This window comes from Eptesicus fuscus, chromosome 5, assembly GCF_027574615.1.
Source record: "Eptesicus fuscus isolate TK198812 chromosome 5, DD_ASM_mEF_20220401, whole genome shotgun sequence".
Classification (NCBI taxonomy): Eukaryota; Metazoa; Chordata; class Mammalia; order Chiroptera; family Vespertilionidae; genus Eptesicus; species Eptesicus fuscus.
The window spans coordinates 73,786,738-73,808,229 of record NC_072477.1 but is presented as its reverse complement, the minus strand read 5'-3'; the positions used below and the strand labels follow the sequence as shown (position 1 = coordinate 73,808,229).

The 21,492-nt window shown below is 38.5% G+C and overlaps 1 protein-coding gene across 2 annotated transcripts; it reads right to left on the bottom strand.

Annotated features, from left to right (window-relative positions):
- Positions 1-1,819: 1,819 nt before the first annotated feature.
- LOC103287268 (olfactory receptor 4F6-like) lies at positions 1,820-11,022 on the bottom strand. Of its 2 annotated transcripts, none has more exons than XM_054715573.1 (2): positions 10,086-11,022; positions 1,820-1,821 (listed from the first exon to the last, which is right to left on the bottom strand). In XM_054715573.1, coding segments are annotated over exons 1-2 (939 nt in total). The 2 variants fall into 2 exon arrangements, with proteins under 2 accessions (XP_054571548.1, XP_054571547.1); XM_054715572.1 differs by lacking the exon at positions 1,820-1,821 and adding an exon at positions 7,357-7,382.
- Positions 11,023-21,492: the final 10,470 nt, after the last annotated feature.

Below are 21,492 nucleotides of genomic sequence, written 5' to 3'. Positions count from 1 at the left end.
TTCCCCCTCTCCCACTGCCTGCCCATAGACACTGCAGTCGCACTGCTCCAGCACACGGGCCCCCAGGAGCCTGCTACCACAGCAGGTGGCCCTCGGGCACCTCTTTGAGTATATCCAACTGAGGCTCATGGCTCCCTAATGGATCCATGACTTTCCCCTCCTGGCAGCCTGCTTCTGGACACCTAGGTGCGTTACTGAGAACTCACCTCCCCGGACAAGGTCACACTGTTTCAACCACAAACTCCAAGACTCCCACATCCCCAGATGCTGGCTCCTGGATCCCCTTGTTATTCACAGAGGGAAATCACTTTGGCCAGAGTTCCACTGCCTCAACCACAGACTATGGAACAGCTGCCCCCCACCATCACAGGTTCCAGGACCCTCATAGTGAGTTGCAGAGTGACACTACCCCAGCAAGAGTCATACAATACCAGCAAAAGTCGCAGTACCTGAACCTCAGGCCCCGAGACCCCTTCCTCCCAAGCCGTGGACTCTGGGAACTCACAGTGAGCACATACCAGTGTGACCTCAGGCAACCCTTTCCACAAGAGCCAGAACCATGATCACATCCACAACAGCTTGCACAATGAAGCAGGGGGTGAGTCACATTGCCAATCCGTGGTGAGACTTCATACACGAACAAGAAACTAACATTAAAGACCCAACTACATCAGGACAATCCAAATAGCTCAAGTAGGGGGCTCTACTAGATCACCAAGCCCAAGGGATCTAAGAGACTGCACCACTGGGTCCCAAAAATCACCAACTACATAGGACCATCCCCAAAAGAACCTGGGTAGCAAAGCAGTTGGATCTAAGATATAGAAAAAATTAAAATGTTACAGCAAAAAAAGTGAGGAGACAGAATAACAATCCCCAAAGGAAAGAAAAAGGAATCACCAGAAAAGGAATTAAATTAAATGGAGGCAAGTAACTTGTCAGAGAAAGATTTCAGAGTAATGGTTTTAAGGATACTCAAACATCTGGATGACAAACACACACAACTCAATGAGAACTATAAGGAGCTGAATGAGAATGTCACCAACATGAAAAGGAATCAAGAGGAAATGAAGAATGATATAGCTGCAATAAAGAACACAATAGAAGGCTTCAACAGTAGACTAGAAGAAGCTGAGGACCGCATCAGCGAGTTAGAAGACAAGGTAGAAAAAAAAACACACACAAACACACAGCAACTGGAAAGAAAACTTAAAAAAGCAGGAGGAGAGCCTAAGGGAGCATTGGGACAATACGAAACAAAACAACATTCGCATAAAAGAGATGCCAGAAGGAGAGGAAGTGGAGCAAGGAATAGAAAACCTATTTGAACAAATAATGACAGAAAACTTACCAGATGTTGGGATGAAAAAAAGCCACACAAGTCCAAAAAGCACATTGAGTCCTAAACAAGATAAACCCAAAAATACCAACTCCAACACACATCATAATTAAATTGGCAAACATCAACAACAAAGTAAGAATACAAAAGGTTGCCAGAGAGAGACAGAAAGTTACCTTCAAGGGACTTCCCATTAGAATATCAACTGATTTCTCAAGAGAAACACATTGGGCCAGAAATGAACGGAATTAAATATACAAAGTGATGCAAAGTGAGGAACTGAATCCAAGAATACTATACCCAACAAGGCTATCAATCAAAATTGAAGGTGAAATCAGAAGCTTCACAGACAAAAAAGGACTAAGTTTACCACCAAGCCATCAATGCAAGAAATGCTAAAGGGACTACTGTAAAAATAAGAAATAGAAAGGGAGAAGGAACATGGGCATAAAGATTAAAAATGGCACTAACAAGTACATATCCTATCTAATAAAAGAGTAATATGCAAATTGACCATCTCTCCAACACACAAGATGGCTGCCCCATGTGGTTAAAGATGGCCACACCCATGTGGACACAAGATGGCCACCACAAGATGGCCAGCAATGGAGGGCAGTTGGGGGGGACCAGGACTGCAGGGGAGGGCAGTTAGGGGTGACTGGTGTTGGCAGGGGAGGGCATTTGGGAGCAACCAGGCCTTTAGGGGAGGGCAGTTGGGGGGGACCAGGCCTTCAGGGGAGGGCAGTTAGGGGGGACCAGGCCTACAGGGAGGGCAGTTGGGGGCGACCAGGCCAGCAGGGGAGGGCAGTTGGGGGCGACCAGGCCAGCAGGGGAGGGCAGTTAGGGGCAACCAGGCTGGCAAGGAGGGCAGTTTGGGGTTATTGGGCCAGCAGGGGAGGGCAGTTAAGGGCAATCAGGCTGGCAGGGGAGTGGTTAGGGGGTGATCAGGCTGGCAGGCAGAAGCAGTTAGGGGCAATCAGGCAGGCAGGCAGGTGAGCAGTTGGGAGCCAGCAGTCTTGGATTGTGAGAGGGATGTCTGACTGCCCATTTAGGACCGATCCCACCAGGCTTAAACGGACAGTCAGACATCCCTCGAGGGGTGCCAGATTGGAGAGGGTGCAGGCTGGGCTGAGGGACACACACCCCTCGCCCCATGCATGAATTTTGTACACCGGGCCTCTAGTAAATAATAACCTTAAATGTAAATGGATTAAATGCTCCAATCAAAAGACATAGGGTAGCTGAATGGATAAGAAAACATGAACAATATATTTTCTATCTACAGGAGACCCACCTCAGAACAAAGGACTCACACAGACTGATAGTGAAGAGATGGAAAAAATTTTTTCAGGCAAATAGAAATGAGAAAACAAACTGGGCTAGCAATACTTATATCTGACAAAATAGACCTCAAAGTGAAGGCCATAACAAGAGATAAGGAAGGCCACTTCATAATACTAAAGGAAGCAATTCAACAAGAGGATATAACTCTGGTAAACATATATGCACCCAATACAAGAGCATCCAGATACATTAAAAAAAAATTTCTGGAAGATATCAAGGGAGAGACAGACAGCAATACAATTATACTAGGGGGCTTTAATACCCCATTGACACCACTGGATAAATCCTCTAAACAAAAATCAGCAAAGAAACATCAATTCTAAATGACTCACTAGATCAGATGGACTTAATTGATATCTTCAGAACATTTCACCCCAAAGCTACAGAGTATACATTCTTCTCAAGTGCACACAGGACATTTTTAAAGATAGACCACATATTAGGACTCAGGCAAAGTCTCTTCAAATTCAAAAACATAGAAATCATATCAAGCATCTTCTCAGTCATAATGACATAAAATGAGAAATCAACTACAATGAAAACAATGAAAAAAATAAAATACTTGGAGGCTAAATAGCATGCTATTAAACAATGATTGGGTTACCAAAGAGATCAAAGAAGAAATAAAAAAGCATTATGGAAGCCAATGACAATGAAAACACAACAATCCAAAATCTATGGGACACAGAGAAAGCAGTCCTGAGAAGGAAGTTCATAGCTCTACAGGCCTACCTCAAAAAAAAAAAAAAAAAAGATAATAAATTATCTAACCCTGCAACTTAAAGAATTAGAAAGAGAGCAACAAGAAAACCCAGAGTAAGCACAAGTAAGGAAATAATAAAGATCAGAGAGAAATAAACAACATAGAGACAAAAAAAAAATACAAAAGATCAATGAAACCAAGAGCTGGTTCTTTTTTTATTATTATTGATTAAGGTATTACATATGTGTCCTTATCCCCCCATTCCCTCCTTTGCCCCCAAACCCCCCACACTCATGCCCTCACCCCCTGGTGTCTGGGCCCATTGGTTAGGCTTATGTGCATGCATACAAGTCCTTTAGTCGATCTCTCCTCCTTACCCTCACCCTCCCTACCTTCCTCTGAGGTTTGACGGTCTGATCGATGCTTCTCTGTCTCTGGATCTGTTTTTGTTCATCAGTTTATGTTGTTCATTATATTCCACAATAGAGTGAGATCATGTTATATTTATCTTTCTCTGACTGGCTTATTTAGCTTAGCATAATGTTCTCCAGTTCCATCCATGCTGCTGCAAATGGTAATAATTTCTTCTTTTTTACCACAGCATGGTATTCCATTGTATAGATGTACCACAGTTTTCTAATCCACTCATCTGCTGATGGGCACTTAGGCTGTTTCCAAATCTTATCTATTGTAAATTGTGCTGCTATGAGCATTTGGGTACATACATCCTTTCTGATTGGTGTTTCTGTTTTCTTGGAATATAGTCCTAGAAGTGGGATTACAGGATAAAACAGAAGTTCCATTTTTAATTTTTTTTAAGAAATGCCATACTGTTTTCCACAGTGGCTGCACCAGTCTGCACTCTGACCAGCAGTGCAAGAGGGTTTCTTTTTCTCTGCATCCTCGCCAGCCCATGTCATTTATTAATTTGTTAATGATAGCCATTATGACAGGTGTGAGATGGTACCTCGTTGTCATTTTGATTTGCATCTCTCAGATGATTAGTGACTTTGAGCATCTTTTCATATGTCTCTTGGCCTTCCTTCTGTCTTCTTTCAAAAAGTATCTATTTAGGTCCATTGCCCATTTTTTTTATTGAGTTGTTTATCTTTCTTTTGTTAAGTTGTATGAGTTCCCTGTAAATGTTGGAGATTACACCCTTATCAGTGATAACATTGGAAAATATGTTCTCCAATGCAGTGGGCTTTCTTGTTGTTTTGTTGATGGTTTATTTTGCTGTACAGAGCTTTTATTTTGATGTAGTCCCATTTGTTTATTTTCTCTTTTGTTTCAATTGCCCTAAGAGCGGTATCGGTGAAGAAATTGCTTCGGCATATGTCTGAGATTTTGCTGCCTATGGAATCTTCTAATATTTTTATGGTTTCCCATCTTATGTTTAAGCCCTTTATCCATTTTGAGTTTATTTTTGTGTATGGTGTAAGTTGGTGGTCTAATTCCATTTTTTTGCATGTATCTGTTCAATTTTCCCAATACCATTTATTGAAGAGACTGTCTTGACTCCATTGTATGCTATTGTTTCCTTTGTCAAATATTAATTGAGCTTACGACTTGAGTCAGTCTCTGGGTTCTCTATTCTATTCCATTGGTCTATATGTCTGTTCTTGTGCCAGTACCAGGGTGTTTTGATAACAGTGGCTTTGTAATACAGCTTGATATCTGGTATTGAGATCCCTCCTATGTTGCTCTTCTTTCTCTAGATTGCTGCAGCTATTCAGGGTCTTTTTTTATTCCAGATGAATTCTTGGAGAGTTCATTCTAGGTCTGTGAAATATGCCATTGGTATTTTAATGGGGAGTGCATTGAATCTATAGATTGCTTCGGGTAGTATGGACATTATAATAATGTTGATTCTACCAATCCATGAACACAGTATGTTCTTCCATCTGTTTATGTCTTCCTCTATCTCTTTTTTCAGTATTCTGTAGTTTTCTGAGTTCAGGTCTTTTACCTCCTTAGTTAAGTTTATTCCTATGCATCTTAATTATTTTTGTGCAATGGTAAATGGGATTTTTTTTTAAAAATCTCTCTTTCTGTAAGTTCACTATTGGTGTATAAAAATGCCATAGATTTGTAGGGAGCGGTTATAGGGTTAAGTCTCGGACTGACCTGCTGGCAAAGTCACAAACAAGTCCCAGCTTAGAGGGCACAGTCCTCTAAGCATAATTAAGCTTGATCTTGTAACTGCTCCCTAGATCCTTCCTGGGTAGCTAGTGGGCTGTTGGAGGGGCAGCAAGTGCTGCCAAAACAAGTGAAACTTACAAGAACATTGTCAATTGCCTTGTTTGTCCCTGACAATAAATAAAGCCTCAGCTTTGCAGTCTGGATCTGTTCTGTGGCCTCATCAAGGCACAGAAGATCCACCTAGACCCAGCTTTTTCTCTTTGTCTATCATTTCTCCATCCTTCGTCACCCCCGCTCAGGCTCCCCAAACCCTTGGCTGTGCTGGCGCGACACATAGATTTCTTTGCGTTAATTTTATATCCTGCTACATTGCCGAATTCATTTATTAAGTCTAATAATTTTCAGATTGATGAACCTCTAGCCAGGCTCACCAAGAAACAAAAGGAAAGGACCCAAATAAAATCAGAAATGAAAGAGGTGAAGTAACAACCAACCCCACAGAAATACAAAGAATCGTAAAAAAACATACTATGAACTACTCTACTCCAACAAACTGGACAACCTTGACGAAATGGACATATTCCTAGAAAAATACGACCTTCCAAGACTCAATCAGGAGAAATCAAAAAATCTGAATAAGCCAATAACTATGGAGGAAATTGAAGGAGTAATGAAAAAACTTTCAACAAACAAAATCCCTGGACCTGACTGCTTCACCAAGGAGTTTTATCAAATATCCAAAGAAGAAATAAAACCTATCTTCCTCAAACTATACCAAAAAATTCAAAAGGAAGGAACACTTTAAAGCTTTTTCTACAAAGCCAGCATTACTCTAATCCCAAAACCAGATAAAGACAAGACAAAGAAAAAGAATTACAGGCCAATATCCCTCATGAACATAGATGCTAAAATCCTCAACAAAATTCTAGCAAATCAGATCCAGCATTACATTATAAAAATCATACACCATGACCAAGTGGGATTTATTCCAGGGATGCAAGGCTAGTACAATATCCACAAATCAGTAAACATGATATATCACATAAACAAATTGAGAGACAAAAATCACATAATCATATCAATTAATGCAGAAAATGCATTTGACAGAATCCAACACTGCTTCCTGATAAAAACTCTCAGCAAAGTGGGAATAGAGGGATCATACCTCAACATAATAAAAGCCTAATATGACAAACCCACAGCCAATATCATACTCAATGGGCAAAAACTAAAACCATTTCACCTAAGAACAGGATTGAGACAGGGATGCCCACTCTCACCACTCCTGTTCAACATAGTACTGGAAGTACTAGCCCTTGCTATCAGACAAGAAGAAGAAATAAAAGGCATCCAAATTAGAAAAGAAGAAGTAAAATAGTCATTATTCACAGATGACATGATATTGTACATAGAAAACCCTAAAGACTCCATCAAAAAACTACTAGACTTAATAAATGAATTCATCAATTAAGCAGGATTCAAAATTAACACACAGAAATCTATGGCTTTTTTATACCCCAATAATGAACTCACAGAAAAAGAAACTAAAAAAAAAAAAAATCCCATTTACCATTGCAACAAAAAAATTAAGATACCTAGGAATAAACTTAACCAAGGAGATAAAGAACTTGTACTCAGAAAATTACAGGAAACAAAAAAGAGACAGAGAAAGACATAAAGAAATGGAAGAATATACCGTGTTCATGGATTGGTAGAATCACCATCATCAAAATGTCCATACTACCCAAAGCAATCTATAGATTCAATGCAATCCCCATTAAAATACTAATGGCATATTTCAAAGACCTAGAACAAATTCTCCAAAAATTCATCTGTAATAAAAAAAAAAAGACCCTGAATAGCTGCAGCAATCTTGAGAAAGAAGAACAAAGTTGGAGGGATCACAATACCAGATATCAAGCTATATTACTAAGCCACTGTTCTCAAAACTGCCTGGTACTGGCACAAGAACAGACATATTGACCAATGGAATAGAATAGAGAACCCAGAGATCGACTCAAGCCATTATGCTCAATTAATATTTGACAAAGGAAGCAATAGCATACAATGGAGTCAAGACAGTCTCTTCAATAAATGTTATTGGAAAAATTGGACAGATACATGGAAAAAAATGAAACTAGACCACCATACACAAAAATAAACTCAAAATGGATAAAGGACTTAAACATAAGACAGGAAACCATGAAAATCTTCAAAGAACCCATAGGCAGCAAAATAGCAGACATATGTCGTAGCAAAATCTTTATCAATGCAGCTCCTACGGCAATGGAAACTAAAGAGAAAGTAAATAAATGGGACTACATCAAAACAGAAAGCTTCTGCACAGCAAAAGAAACCATCAACAAAATAACAAGAAAGTCCACTGCATGAAAGAACATATTTGCCAATGTTATCTACGATAAGGGTTTAATTTCCAAAATCTATAGGGAACTCAACAAAAGATAAACAATCCAATCAAAAAATGGGCAAAGGACCTAAATAGACACTTTTCTAAAGAGGCCATACAACATCTACACAATGGAATACTATGATGCTGTAAAAAAGAAGGAATTCTTACCATTTGCAACAGCATGGATGGAACTGGAGAGCTTTATGCTAAGCGAAATAAGCCAGTCAGAGAATGATAAATATCACATGATCTCACTCATTTGTGGAATATAATAAACAACATAAACTGATAAACAAAAATAGAACCAGAGTCATAGAAGCATCGAACAGACAGCCCAACCTATGAGGGAAGGCGAGGGGTGAGGGGATAAGAGATCAACCAAAGGACTTGTATGCATGCATATGAGCATAACCAATGGACACAGACAGTAGGAGGATGAAGGCATCTGCTGAAGGGCAGGGGTGGCTGGGGAGAGGTCAATGGGGGGAAAAGGAAACTCATGTAATACTTTAACCAATAAATAATTAAATTAATAAATAAAATAAAATGACAGAAAACAGCAAAAAAACAGGAGTCTGTCAACCTAGATTCTAGATATGGATCTTCTATATATTCCTTTTATTACCTTCAGCTAACTGGTTAATTTTTCTGGTACCTAAGATTTCATAAAATAGGGAAACTCTATAAGATTATTTATAATTTATTTTAAAGTTCAAAAATTGTATGATCCCAATAGAATTTTAGTAGTTTTCTAAGTAACTGCATGCACTATAGAAGCTATTATCTTTCAGCTTTGATGCAGGAGCTGAGGCTCTGCAAAGTAATTCCTTTTTTGCCACTCTGCCATTAAAGGACACAAGAGGAAAACTGCAAGGTTAGAAGAGGAAGAAGCACATATTGCTCCTTTCTATTCGCTGCTTCTGGCCTCCTCCTCTGCTCACTGTGCCTGTGGGCATCATCCATCATCCACACTTGTCGCCTCAGCAAACTTGGTTTCTTTCCAAGGCAGCAGCTATTTTCCAACATTAGAGAAACTTGGCTTATCACACCCTCCTCAGGAACACCTGTGTTAGCCAGTGGCACCCCTTCCTCAAGGGCTGTGCCCCTGCCCCATAAGCCCTCCTCTAAGCTCAGATGCACTAGCTCCAGCCAAGCAGCATCTACTCCTCAGGTATTTGAGCTTCAGCTCCTCAGGTCCTTCCCCCAAGCTTTTGATAGTTTTTTATTTGTAAGTTTTAATAATTCTAAACTCTGCTCTAGAGTAAAAGCTGCTTTCTACAAATGCTATGTCTGTGGTATTTTAGATTTCATTCTTTTTAAATACCATTAAGTTAACAACTTTATACTTAATTAACAATTCTTTGTATCAAACTTTCCATGTTCAAAAAACTACGATGCGCCCTGACCAGTTTGGCTCAGTGCATGGAGCATCGGCCTGTGGACTGAAGGGTCCCAGGTTCGATTCCGGTCAAGGGCATGTACCTTGGTTGCAGGCGCATCCCCAGTAGGGGGTGTGCAGGGGGCAGCTGATCAATGTTTCTCTCTCATCGATGTTTCTAACTCTCTATCCCTCTCCCTTTCTCTCTGTAAAAAATCAATAAAATATATTTTAAAAAAAAAAAAAAAAACTACGATGGTTTCTGTCTCCTCACTGGACCCTGAAAAAGCCAGCTTAGCAATAAAACTGAGGAACACCAAAGAATAATGAACTGGAAATATAGAACATAAATCATCTGTATAGTAAGATAAATCCAATGACATAAAAAATTAACATTTATTTTGAAAGTAAGATAGACCACTTAAATGGGAAAAATAGAACATGGACAATAAGCCATATGTTGACTTTCAAAAAGGATTGTTTAACATTTATATTTATTCTATTGCCACTAAAGAGAGGTCAGACCATTGGTAAGAGAGCCACAACCTGTAGTCTTAGGTCTCTTACATAAGCAGAGCCCAGAGATTAACACCACAATTCAATTTGGAGAAGAAAAAAAATACAGGACACAACACATACTAGTAGATAGTGACATTCTGTTTAAATGAAACATACCTTATTTAGTTCATATCCATCTGAAATTTTAGTATACTTTGCTTTTTTATACATCCTCAGTATATTTAAGAAATTTTAATTCATAACTGAGTGCATAGTCTCCTCATTGCCACCTTCATCTCTTTATTCCTAAAAGTATAGATGACTGGATTTAGAAAAGGAGTGATAACTGCATCAAAGATGGCCAGGAATTTATCCAGGTGTGATGTGGGAAATGGCCACATGTAGAAGAAGATTAATGGCCCAAAGAACAAAACAACCACAGTGACATGAGCTGACAGAGTGGAGAGGGCCTTGGACATACTGCTACCTGAAGATTTTTTCTGAACAGTCACCAAAATAAAGATGTAAGAGATGATCAAAATTAAAAAGGAAACCACTGAAATAAAGCCACTGTTGGCAGTAACCATGAATTCCAATGTGTAAGTCTCTATGCAAGCAAGTTTGATAAATCGAGGAAGGTCACAAAAAAAGCTGTCTAATTCATTAGGGCCACAGAAAGGCAGGTTTACAACAAAAGCCAATTGAGTCACTGAATGAATAAGGCCAATAATCCAGGAAGTGACTAGAAGCAAAATGCACCTTTGTGGGCTCATGATGGTCAGGTAGTGGAGGGGCTTACATATGGCAACGTATCTATCAAAGGCCATGGCAATGAGCAGCACCATCTCTGTACCCCCAACTGCATGGATAAAGAAGATCTGGGCTACACAGCCCACAAAAGAGATGGTTTTGTGCTTCCTTAAAAGATCATAAATCATTTTAGGAGCTGTGGACGAGCAAAACATCAAGTCAATGATGGAAAGGTTGGCCAGCAGGAAGTACATGGGGGACCGTAAACGAGGGTCAGAGATCACAGTTAGCACGATGAGGAGGTTTCCCATCAGGCTTGCCACATAGAACACAATGGAAAAGAGGAAGAGGAAAAGCTGGATCTCCCAGGAACTGGAGAGTCCCAGGAACACAAACTCAGACACCACAGAGTCGTTGGCTTTGTCCATTGCCTCTCTGTCAGCTGTGACAACTCTCATGAAACCTGGAAGAGGAGAGTGAGGAGACACTTGTTTAGGGAAAATGGCACTGACCTTACTCAATCTTGGGCAATTAGTAGTTAACAGAAAACTAGACAAAGGCTGATGTATGCCTTTGGAGACCGTTTCAGTCACAACACAACCCATATTCCTTTGTTGTATATTTCATTGCCAAAATAGATTACACAGAGTAAGAATCCTTTTACTTATTTGAATGGGTAGTTCTGTTGTATTTCTAAATGTCATTATTTCATATTTATATGTCACATATGACCATAAGTTAAAAGGCTTTTTGTAAATTATGTAACTATATGAAATAATTAAGGGACAGTGAGTTTCATAATTTGGACATCTCTCAGTATATTGATACCATATCTATGATCGCATTGTCAAGTTCTTTCAAAATACATATAAACAATTTTTAAAACCTGAGTTGTAATTTTCTGATATCTGAAAATTAGGAAGACAATATGAGTTATTTAGAGGAAGAAGGAAAGATGGAAGTAAAGGATGCCAGAGCATGGCACTCACCATTTTAGAGAGGGAGGATAAGTGCAAGAGAAAGTGACACAATTATGGGTTCTGTGGAGGAGATCTGACTAGATCGAGAGAGGAAAAGATGTGGGACAAGAATGGCAATGATGAGTCATAAGTCCCAAGTAGAAGAAAAGAGTAAGAGTGAAAATATCAGTGGTTTTACACATGGTTCTCTTTACCTATATATAAAATATTTAACCTTGTTCTGAATTAAATAAATGCATACCAATATAGCAAGACGCTAGTTTTTTCTTATAATTTTGGCAGAGATTTAAACCTTTGAAAAAAATTCAGGGTTTGAGGGGAAATGTGGAAACAGGTAGTCTCATAACCAGTGATGGGAAAGTAAACTGATAAAACAGTTACCATTCATGGATATGGACAATATTATGATGATTGGCAGAGGGGAGGAAGGGAAGGGGGAGGTGGAGAAGGGTTTAGGAGGGATAAATGGTGATGGGCAGCAACTTGACTTGGGGTGGTGAACACACAATAAAGTGTGCAGATGATGTGTTGTAGAACTGAAATCTGTAGAATTTTGTTAACCAGAATCACCCCAATAAATTCAATAAAAAGGAAAAAAAAATACTCCCATCAACTTTTTCAAGAAGGTAATTTAATTATCCCTGATTTATGAAAAGAGAAACTGCAGCATAGGGGAACTAAGTAACTTGTCCAGGGTTGCACAACCAGTACATGGCAGTACACCAGGTTTGCTTAACTTCAAAAGACAGCTTTAGTACATGCCATCACAATTTTGTGATGCTTCTCAGTGTTTTGTAGAATAGAGCACTGTTGTTTAGCTGGTCTCTCATACCAAGTTACCTGATAAGCCTTCAACCTGTTTCCCAAACGATTGATCTTATCATCCAATTGGGGGTCAGGATAGAAGGGGTCAGTGGGGGAAATAGGGGGGACATATGTAATACTTTCAACAATAAAGATGTTTTTAAAAAGAAGAAATTATTCCATAGAATTCCTTGATCCCCTCAATATTTCCTCTGGCCTTCTCTGTGAGTCAGTAACAATTATCTACAGCCTATTCATAAATTTGGATTTTTACCTTAGTCTCCTCTTCTAAGAAAAGTGACAGCAATATATATCACACGAGGTTCAGCCACTCGAAAGCAGTGGGGAAAGTTTTTCTTCCCCACTGTCCTTTGAGGTCACTTCTTGGTGACTTTTCCTCTTTCATATCACAGAATCTACTTACAAGTGGTACCAAACCTTTGTATGGAGCCATCACTGAATTCTCTTTTCCCATAGTCTAAGTAGAGCCTTTGTTTGATTGGGCCTTCCATTTTTCTCTGAATTCTCCTCTATTTCTACTTTTTTCTCATTCTTTTCTCCCAGCCACATAGATTTTCATGCTTTTCTTCAAATACACCATGCATGCATGCTACAGCCTTAAAACCTGTTTTGGTTGTTTCCTCTGTCTAAAATGCTTCAAATCCCTATATCCACATGACTAACACTCTCCCTTCCTTCGAGCCTTCTCTTTAGTCTTACATTCACAAGGAGTCCTAGCTCCCAACCCCCCCCCCACCCCCGCCGCCCAACTCCTAATCCACCTTATCTTGCTCTACTTTATTTACTCTTTTCTACAGTACTTACCACTTTCTTATATGCTATAAAATTTACTTGATTATTTTTATTTTTAAAAAATAAAACATTTACCAATTTGGCAATACCTTTCCAAAATTGTATATACTCTTATGCATTGACTCCACTATTCTACTTTTAGGGGGAAATTTCTGCATATATACAGTATGTGGGCACACAAATACAATTTGTGGACAAATAAAAGGTATAGAGATGTTTGCTGAAGCATTGTTGCTTATAAAAGCAAAAACCTGAAAATAACTTAAAAGTGTAGAAATAGAGGACTAGTTCAATAATTTCTCTTAGACACCTTCCCTGGAATACTATGCAGCCATTTATAGTGCTGAAGTAGACCTAATTGTACATACACAGGATAGAGAGGAGGAAAGCGGGGAGTGTCATACTCATCCCTTCTGGCTTTGTAAATTATATAAATAAATTACAAATATAATATTACATAAATAAAACAATGAATGGATAGAAAATGCCTAGGTTGACACAGCAAAAGAAACACACACATTAATTATCTGTAAGGACTGGTGTTGAGAAAATTGTGCAGGAAAAGTAATCTTTTACTTTTCACTTTATGCTCTAATCTACTATCTTACATTTTTTGCAGAGAGTATATATCAATTTTACTTAGAACATAGATCAATGTGTGTGGATCTGAAAAATTACACAATTTGTATCTTTAGAGATTCAAAGCTCCCAAAAATGTAATCATAAGGTATCTCCCAAATTATAACACAGATCAAAGCTACTCCTCTAAGATATTCACTAATAATTTTGTTACTCCACTCCTCCCTATATCTCACACTCTAAGCTAAACTACTTCCTCTTCCCTGGACATGCAATCACATGGTATTTACTCTTCCTTCATATACACTTTCAAATAGTGTGGCTCATGGCTTCCCTCCACATCCTTCGCTTGGCCGGCAATGCCCTTGCCTTCATTACATCTCTCATTCCTCCTATTCTTCAACAGCCCACTGTGCAGAACTCCTTCCTCTATGAAGTCTTCTTTGATACCTTTACTTTTACATATATTAAATGAAGATAAATTTTTATATATTGTGGCAATCAAGCCAAAACCAAAGTAATAATGATAATAATAATTCATTGATGGTCTAGCAAAGGCCACTATTTAATTCCCTGTAGCTGTAAAATCTTTTAAATATATCTTTATAATGGCATTTTTAGACTTTATCTTGATAATGGTATAAACAATATTCACATTAATAAAAAGCAACGCAGCATGGAATCAATTGGGTTTCTTTCACATGGATTTTTATCAGCAACCTCCCCACTGATGCAATTTGTCCAAACAAATTATTACATTTGAAATTACCTTCTTGGAAACTGGACAGATACTTGCAAAAAAATGAAACTAGACCACCAACTTACACCATACACAAAAATAAACTCAAAATGGATAAAGGACTTAAATGTAAGGCATGAAACCATAAAAATCTTAGAGGAGAACATAGGCAATAAAATAGCAGACATTTGTTGTAGCAATATCTTTACTGATACAGCTCCTAGGGCAATTAAAACTAAAGAGAAAATAAACAAATGGGACTACATCAAAATAAAAAGCTTCTGCACAGCAAAAGAAACCATCAACAAAATAACAAGAAAGCCCACTGCATGGGAGAACATACTTGCCAATGTTATCACTGATAAGGGTTTAATCTCCAACATTTACAAGGAACTCATACAACTTAACAAAAGGAAGATAAACAATCCAATCAAAATATGGGCAACGGACCTAAATAGATACTTTTCAAAAGAGGACATTCAGAAAGCCAAGAGACATATGAAAACATGCTCAAAGTCACTAATCATCCAAGAGATGCAAATCAAAACAACCATGAGGTACCATCTCACATCTGACAGAATGGCTATCATCAACAAATCAACAAATGACAAGTGCTAGAGAGGATTCGGAGAAAAAGGAACCCTTCTTCACTGCTGGTGGGAATGCAGACTGGTGCAGCCACTGTGGAAAACAGTATGGTGTTTCCTCAAAAAATTAAAAATGGAACTGCCATTTGACCCAGTGATCCCACTTCTAGGAATATATCCAAAGAAAACAGAAACACGAATCAGAAAGAATATATGCACCCCTATGTTCATAGAAGCGCAATTTACCATAGCTAAGATTTGGAAACAGCCTAAGGGCCCATCAGCAGATGAGTGGATTAACAAACTGTGGTACATCTACACAATGGAATGCTACGCTGCTGTAAAAAAGAAGGAATTCTTACCATTTACAACAGCATGGATGGATCTGGAGAGCATTGTGCTAAGTGAAATAAGCCAGTCAGTGAAAGATAAATACCACATAATCTCACTCATTTATGGTTAATAAAGAACATTACAAACTGTTAAACAAAAATAGACAGAGGCAAAGAAGCATCGAATAGACTGTCAAACTACAGCAGGAAGGTAGGGGAGGGTTGTGGGGGTAAGAGATCAACCAAAGGACTTGTATGCATGTACAACCAACAGACGCAAAACACTGGGGGCAGGGGGATGAAGGCAAGTGCTGGGGGGTAGGGGAGGCCAGGAGGGAGGTCAGTGGGGAAAAAAAGAGAGAGACATGTACTACTATTTGTAATACCTTAAACAATAAAAAATTTAAAAATTTTTTTTAAATTACCTTCCTGGGAGCTGAAAGTTATTCCATCATGCTTCTGATTTCCACTCAATGACAAACACTTTTTAATTTTTACACAAAATCTCATTTTATCTTCCCCCAAAATTAATTATTTTTTATGTATCATATCTGCAGATTGTAAAGTTAGATAATTCCTAGTGTTGGTAAAAAGTTGGAAAACAGGATTGTACACTTGTTGTTGTGACAATGCTTCCTAGCCAGTCTTTCCTGTTCTGTCTATCCTGAAAACTTGAGGAGCCATAGTCTGTGCCAGTCTCCATAAACATCTTCCCTTTTAAACCAAGTCAGAATAATAATTTAAATCTGATCTTTTCAGTGAAGAACAGAGTGAAACTCTCCACTTAACTCACTACTGCAAAAGGAAAATAGGTTATCAGTGGGAATCAGCAACTAAGTTCCAGTATGCCTTTGCTGTGTCGTAAATCTCACTATCCTGTTAACACGGATCACTGACTTCTCCCCACACTGCCACCACAAAGCATAAGATGTAAGGAATGAGAGATAACTTAGAGGTCATCTAGTGCACAGTTGACTCCCTTCTCTTTTCATGTCTGTTCATCCTTGTGCTAACCAACACAAATAGGAATCAAATTATAAATAATATGGGCTTACCACCAATTCAAACAAGGCTGACAATTCTAAAGTACTTTTTAAAGTAGCTCAGTGTTTATTGTCACTCAGATAAAGATTTGTAATTATCTACTTCCTAACCTTAGTCTCAAATTATTAACAAGGTTGAGTTTAAATTGGAATTGATGAAAAGTAATGAATTTTTAAAGAAATCTTCAATCTGGTCACCCTAAATTTTCTCCACTAGTTTTTTCTTCTTCATATGGGTACAAAGAGATCTGGACACTTCACAATAGTAGAAAGGCCGAAACCGGTTTGGCTCAGTGGATAGAGCGTTGGCCTGCGGACTCAAGGGTCCAGGGTTCGATTCCGGTCAAGGGCATGTACTTTGATTGCAGGCACATCCCTAGTGGGGGGTGTGCAGGAGGCAGCTGATCGATGTTTCTCTCTCATCGATGTTTCTAACTCTCTATCCCTCTCTCTTCTTCTCTGTAAAAAAATCAATTAAAAAAAAAAAAGAATAGTAGAAAGATGTACAGGAATGGTCACTGGAGTTGCATGCTTCCCAGCTGCTATCAATGCAAGTCTAGTAGAAGCCTGTTGCTGCTAGGATCTGTATAAAACTTTACTAGTAACTGTAAAATCCTTTTATTTTAGAGTTAAGACAACCAAAGTACAGAGAGGTACATGGATTTGCTGACACTGAAGAACAAGTTTATGATGGCAAACCCAGAATTAATATGTTTAACCCTTGACTTCTCCAGTCAATTCAGGCAATTTCCTCTACTCTGTGCTTCTTTTGTTGTGGTGGTCTAACCTTTTCATCCAGTCTGTGGCCCAGGAAATCAAAATATATCAAAGCTAGTTTCTTCAGCATTGTCCAAAATTCCTCACATTTTATTCCCACTGGGTTCAAATCTTCTGCTCCTACTTTATTCTCTACCTGGAGACCAACACTCAAGACATCTGTGAACATGTTACTAGAATGACTTTTCCAATACAGAACATGAAGTCATGACTCTATTCATCCTGCTGTCTTCTGTATTTTGGTTGTGAGTTTATCTGCTGCAATCTCCATGTTGAATAACAGAGTTGATTCATTTCTTCGGGTTGATTAGATACCCCCCTCTCACTGCTCTGTGTGTTTCTACTTAAAGTTCTGATCTCCATCAAAAGCAGTTTTCATCCATTTAACCTACCTGAACCAATGGAGCTAGCACAGTGAATACAGGGCTCTTGCTTTTGAAATGTTAATGTCACCTGGCATAAGAAGCCATGTGTACTATCTCCTTGGCAAGAAAAGCAGCCAATTAGCAACACTTGAAAGTTACGTAACTGCTGCCATACAGACATAGGATTGCCATCCTGAGTGCATTTAGCTAAGGGAGTTGTTTCCTGGGACCACAGAAATTTGGCCACAGCAACCAAAGGGAAAAGCTGATAATGGGTCACTTGAGGAAGAGGACAGGAGACTAGGGATTTTTTTGTGTGATATTACCAATTCTTTTATCTTTTTAACTACTTGTTTTTCTTAGTTGTGATGGAAGAAACTCTGTAAGAATGAAAATATATACCTTTTTAAAAAGTGAAAATTATATTTATCATCTTCATAGGAAGGAAGGGAGGGAGAGCAAGAGGGAGAAAAGGATGACTCAATAGTTAGCCATTCATAAAATAGCAAAAAATGCCTGTTCCATAAAAAACTCTGACTGAGGCTGTAAAGGCCTGTTACATTATTTTCAGTATTGTTGGTTATATTTAAATTTTTCTTTTATAATTTAAAAAAAGAGGGCTTTAATGTGGCATCTAGAATGTTCTCCATGTCCCATTAGAAAGGATAAATATATTTAAGATAATAATATATACAGATGGTCCAACAACAGTTAGTTCTTTTTTATGTGTGTGATGTGAAGAGATGAAGAGGTTGTTATGATAGCAGCACAAGGAGCTGAATTCAAAATGCTAATGAAGCTGGAATGAGACAAATCACTAATGGTTTACTCTCTCATAGATCAACTTCTTAAAAAGAAACAACAGAATAGAAAACCCCCTTTGTTCATATTTTATCTTTACATCAAAAAGTATGCAGAGCCCAGCAGGCATGGTTCAGTGGTTGAGTGTCAACCTATGAACCAGGAGGTCATGGTTTGATTCCCAGACAGATCACATGCTTGGGTTGCAGCTCCATCCCCAGTGTGCCCTGATTGGACTCCATCCCTGGGCTCCATTCTCTCTCATCATTGATGTTTCTATCTCTCTCTCCCTCTCCCTTCCTCTCTAAAATCAATAAAAATATTTTTTAAAATATGCAGAGTCAGTGAAAGGGACATTGGTGAACTATAATTATACAGAGTACTCTATATTAATTATCTATTGCTGTCCCACAAAGTAGCTTAAATCAATAACATTTTACTTGCTCATGACAGCAATTAGGGCTAAGCTCAGCTTGGCTTTCCTTTTCGGCATCAGTTATCTGGCAGCTTGACTGGGGTTGGAGGATACGATGGCCTCATTCACATCTGGGCCTTCATGCTGCCTATTGGCTACACCGCTCTCCCCAAGGGGCTTTTATCAGTCAGCAGCCTCTCTTTCCATCACCCTCATTCAGTAGTCTTGCTGAAGCTTCCTTACAGGATCTTAGGGAACACTACAACAAGGCAAAGGCAGAAGCTGCAAAGCAGCCTATGCCCAAATGCTAGAATTAATGTAACATCATCTTTTCCACATTCCATTGGTTAAAGCAAGAAGCAAGATCAAGCCAAGTTAAGGTTGGGGAAATAGACTCTACCTCTTAGCAGGAGAAGGCACAAAATATTGTAGCTATGTTTTTCTACCAACTAGAGACTGCATAACTACCCATTCAGAGTTGTTGATTAACTAAGTCTCAGTTAGAAACTTTAATATAGGGACCTGATTCTCTGATCTGCCTCTTAACCAGTATGTAAACAAGACTGCTTTTTCCTCCTGACTTTCATGGAGGAGGATTGCATGACACACCTTAGACCCCTTCTGGATGCCTCATGTTCTCTCGGCATCATAGGCAGATTTAAGTAAGAGAGAAGAAAGCTTTATCCTCAAGTGTTTACAAGCATCTGGGTTTCTTAAGCTACTTCAAACACATTCATAATTCATCCTGGCTGTTTAAATAACCATGGTTAGAGAAAGCAAATCTGTATTTCAGAGCATCCTGGTTGAGTTCACCATTGTATTGATCCACATGAACTCCTTTAGCTTCCCATAGAAGAGACTCAGCTCTTACCACTACTTTCTAATTAATAGAGAAACCAAAGGTGCTTTGTCTCCGTGACAAAAAAAAAAAAAAAAATGAAATAAAGTGCAGAACTAAACCGATTCAAATTATATTCCCACTTTCAAGACTGCCTCCTAACCATTATAATTCCCCTTTTTGTATCTCAGTCTTGGATATCAATGGATAAAAATTAAACATATTTTCAGCTTCTGACTGCATGTTGTTTTTCTTCTCATTTGTATTGATTCTTGCTCATTAAGCCCAATGGGAGATGCTTCTATTGTACAAGGTAGCATTTAATTTATTTTTATACAAAACAATCCTGTCACCAGAAACATTTATTTAGTACTGGACTTTGGGGGATTCAACATGGTACACCAATATTCCTAAGCTATTTTGATATTTGCCACCAACCCACTCATTTGAAGACGTAACATGTGACTTTTTCCAAAGAGTTAACCACATTCAACCTTTCCCTGGTTTAAACTAGTATTTCTTCATATACAAAAAAAAAAAAAAAAAAACTATAAAAATGCTATTATTGTGGGAGATATGACTAATTGACACACAGGAGATTATTGACCAAATGATATTGCAATCTTGATATCGCCCATATGAGTTTATTAACCCATGGGAATTGTCACCCAAAATCTTGGCAGACCAAAAAAGGAAATTATTAATGAGTCACAAAAGGGAGGAAAGTTTCTCTTTCACGTGGATGTTTCTCTCTCTCTTTCTCTTTCTCTGTCCCTTTTTCCATCTCTAAAAATTAATAAAAACATATCCCCAGGTGAGGATTTTTTTTAATGGAGGGGCTGGCTGGTGTGGCTCACTGGTTGAGCGTCATCCCATGCACCAGGAGGTTGCCTGTCCCATTCAGATCAGGACACATGCCTGGGTTTCAGGTTTGATCCCCAGTAGTGGTGTGCAGGAGGCAGCAGATTGATGTTTCTCTCCCATCAATATTTCTCTCTCTCTCCCCCTCTCCCTTCCTCTCTATGAAATCAATAAAAAACATATTAAAGTATTTTTAAGAAAAATAATTTCAAAAAATGTTTAAAGGAGGAAAACCCTGGCTGGTGCTATTCTGTGGTTAGATCATGGGCCCAAGCACCTAAGGGTCTCTGGTTCATTTCCCGGTCAAGGGCACATACCAGTCGGGGCAAGTTAGGGAGGCAACCAATCAATGTGTGTCTCTCACACAGATGTTTCTCTCTCTCTCTCTCTCTCTCTCTCTCTCTCTCTCTCTCTCTCTCTCTCTCTCTCTTTCTCTCTCTCTCTGTCTCTTTTCCTCTCTTCCACTCTATCTAAAATCAATAGGAAAATATCCTTGGGTGAGGATTAACAAAAAAAGGAGGAAAAAGATCTAAATATTTTTTTATAAAGCACCACTTTTTTTACTTAATTGAAATCTTTATTTCATGAATGAAGTTAAAGAAGGATCTCCAAAGAACATATAAATATGCACTTCCTTTTATTTGTAGCAAACTCAACTCCACCAAGCATTTTGACAGGTAAACAGGACATTCATAGATATCCTGTGTGTGCATATGTGTATGAATTATTTGTAAGACTATTCTGTTCTACAATAAAAAGCTAGTACATTCATAATGCCCGTGGAACTGTTGAGCTATAGAATCTATTGCATGATCCATAGCTTCAACTAAAAACAATACCTTTAATTCAGAAACAACTCTGGACTTGGTTATGGATCAGAAATCAGAAGACTAAAATTCTATTGAATTTTGGTCAGTAACTCACTCTGTAACTTCAAATAACTCATTTTACACCTGGATAGTGTTGTTTCCTCATCCATAAGATCAGTAGGCTA

What these genes read in the sequence shown, in the direction of transcription:
- LOC103287268 (XM_054715572.1), bottom strand. Translation starts at nt 11,022, where the DNA reads ATGAGAGTTGTCACAGCTGACAGAGAGGCAATGGACAAAGCCAACGAC. An exon ending in GGTGGCAATGAGGAGACTAT is followed by an intron (nt 7,383 to 10,085) that starts GCACTCAGTTAT and finishes GCAGCTATTCAG; the next exon opens with GGTCTTTTTTTTTTTATTAC.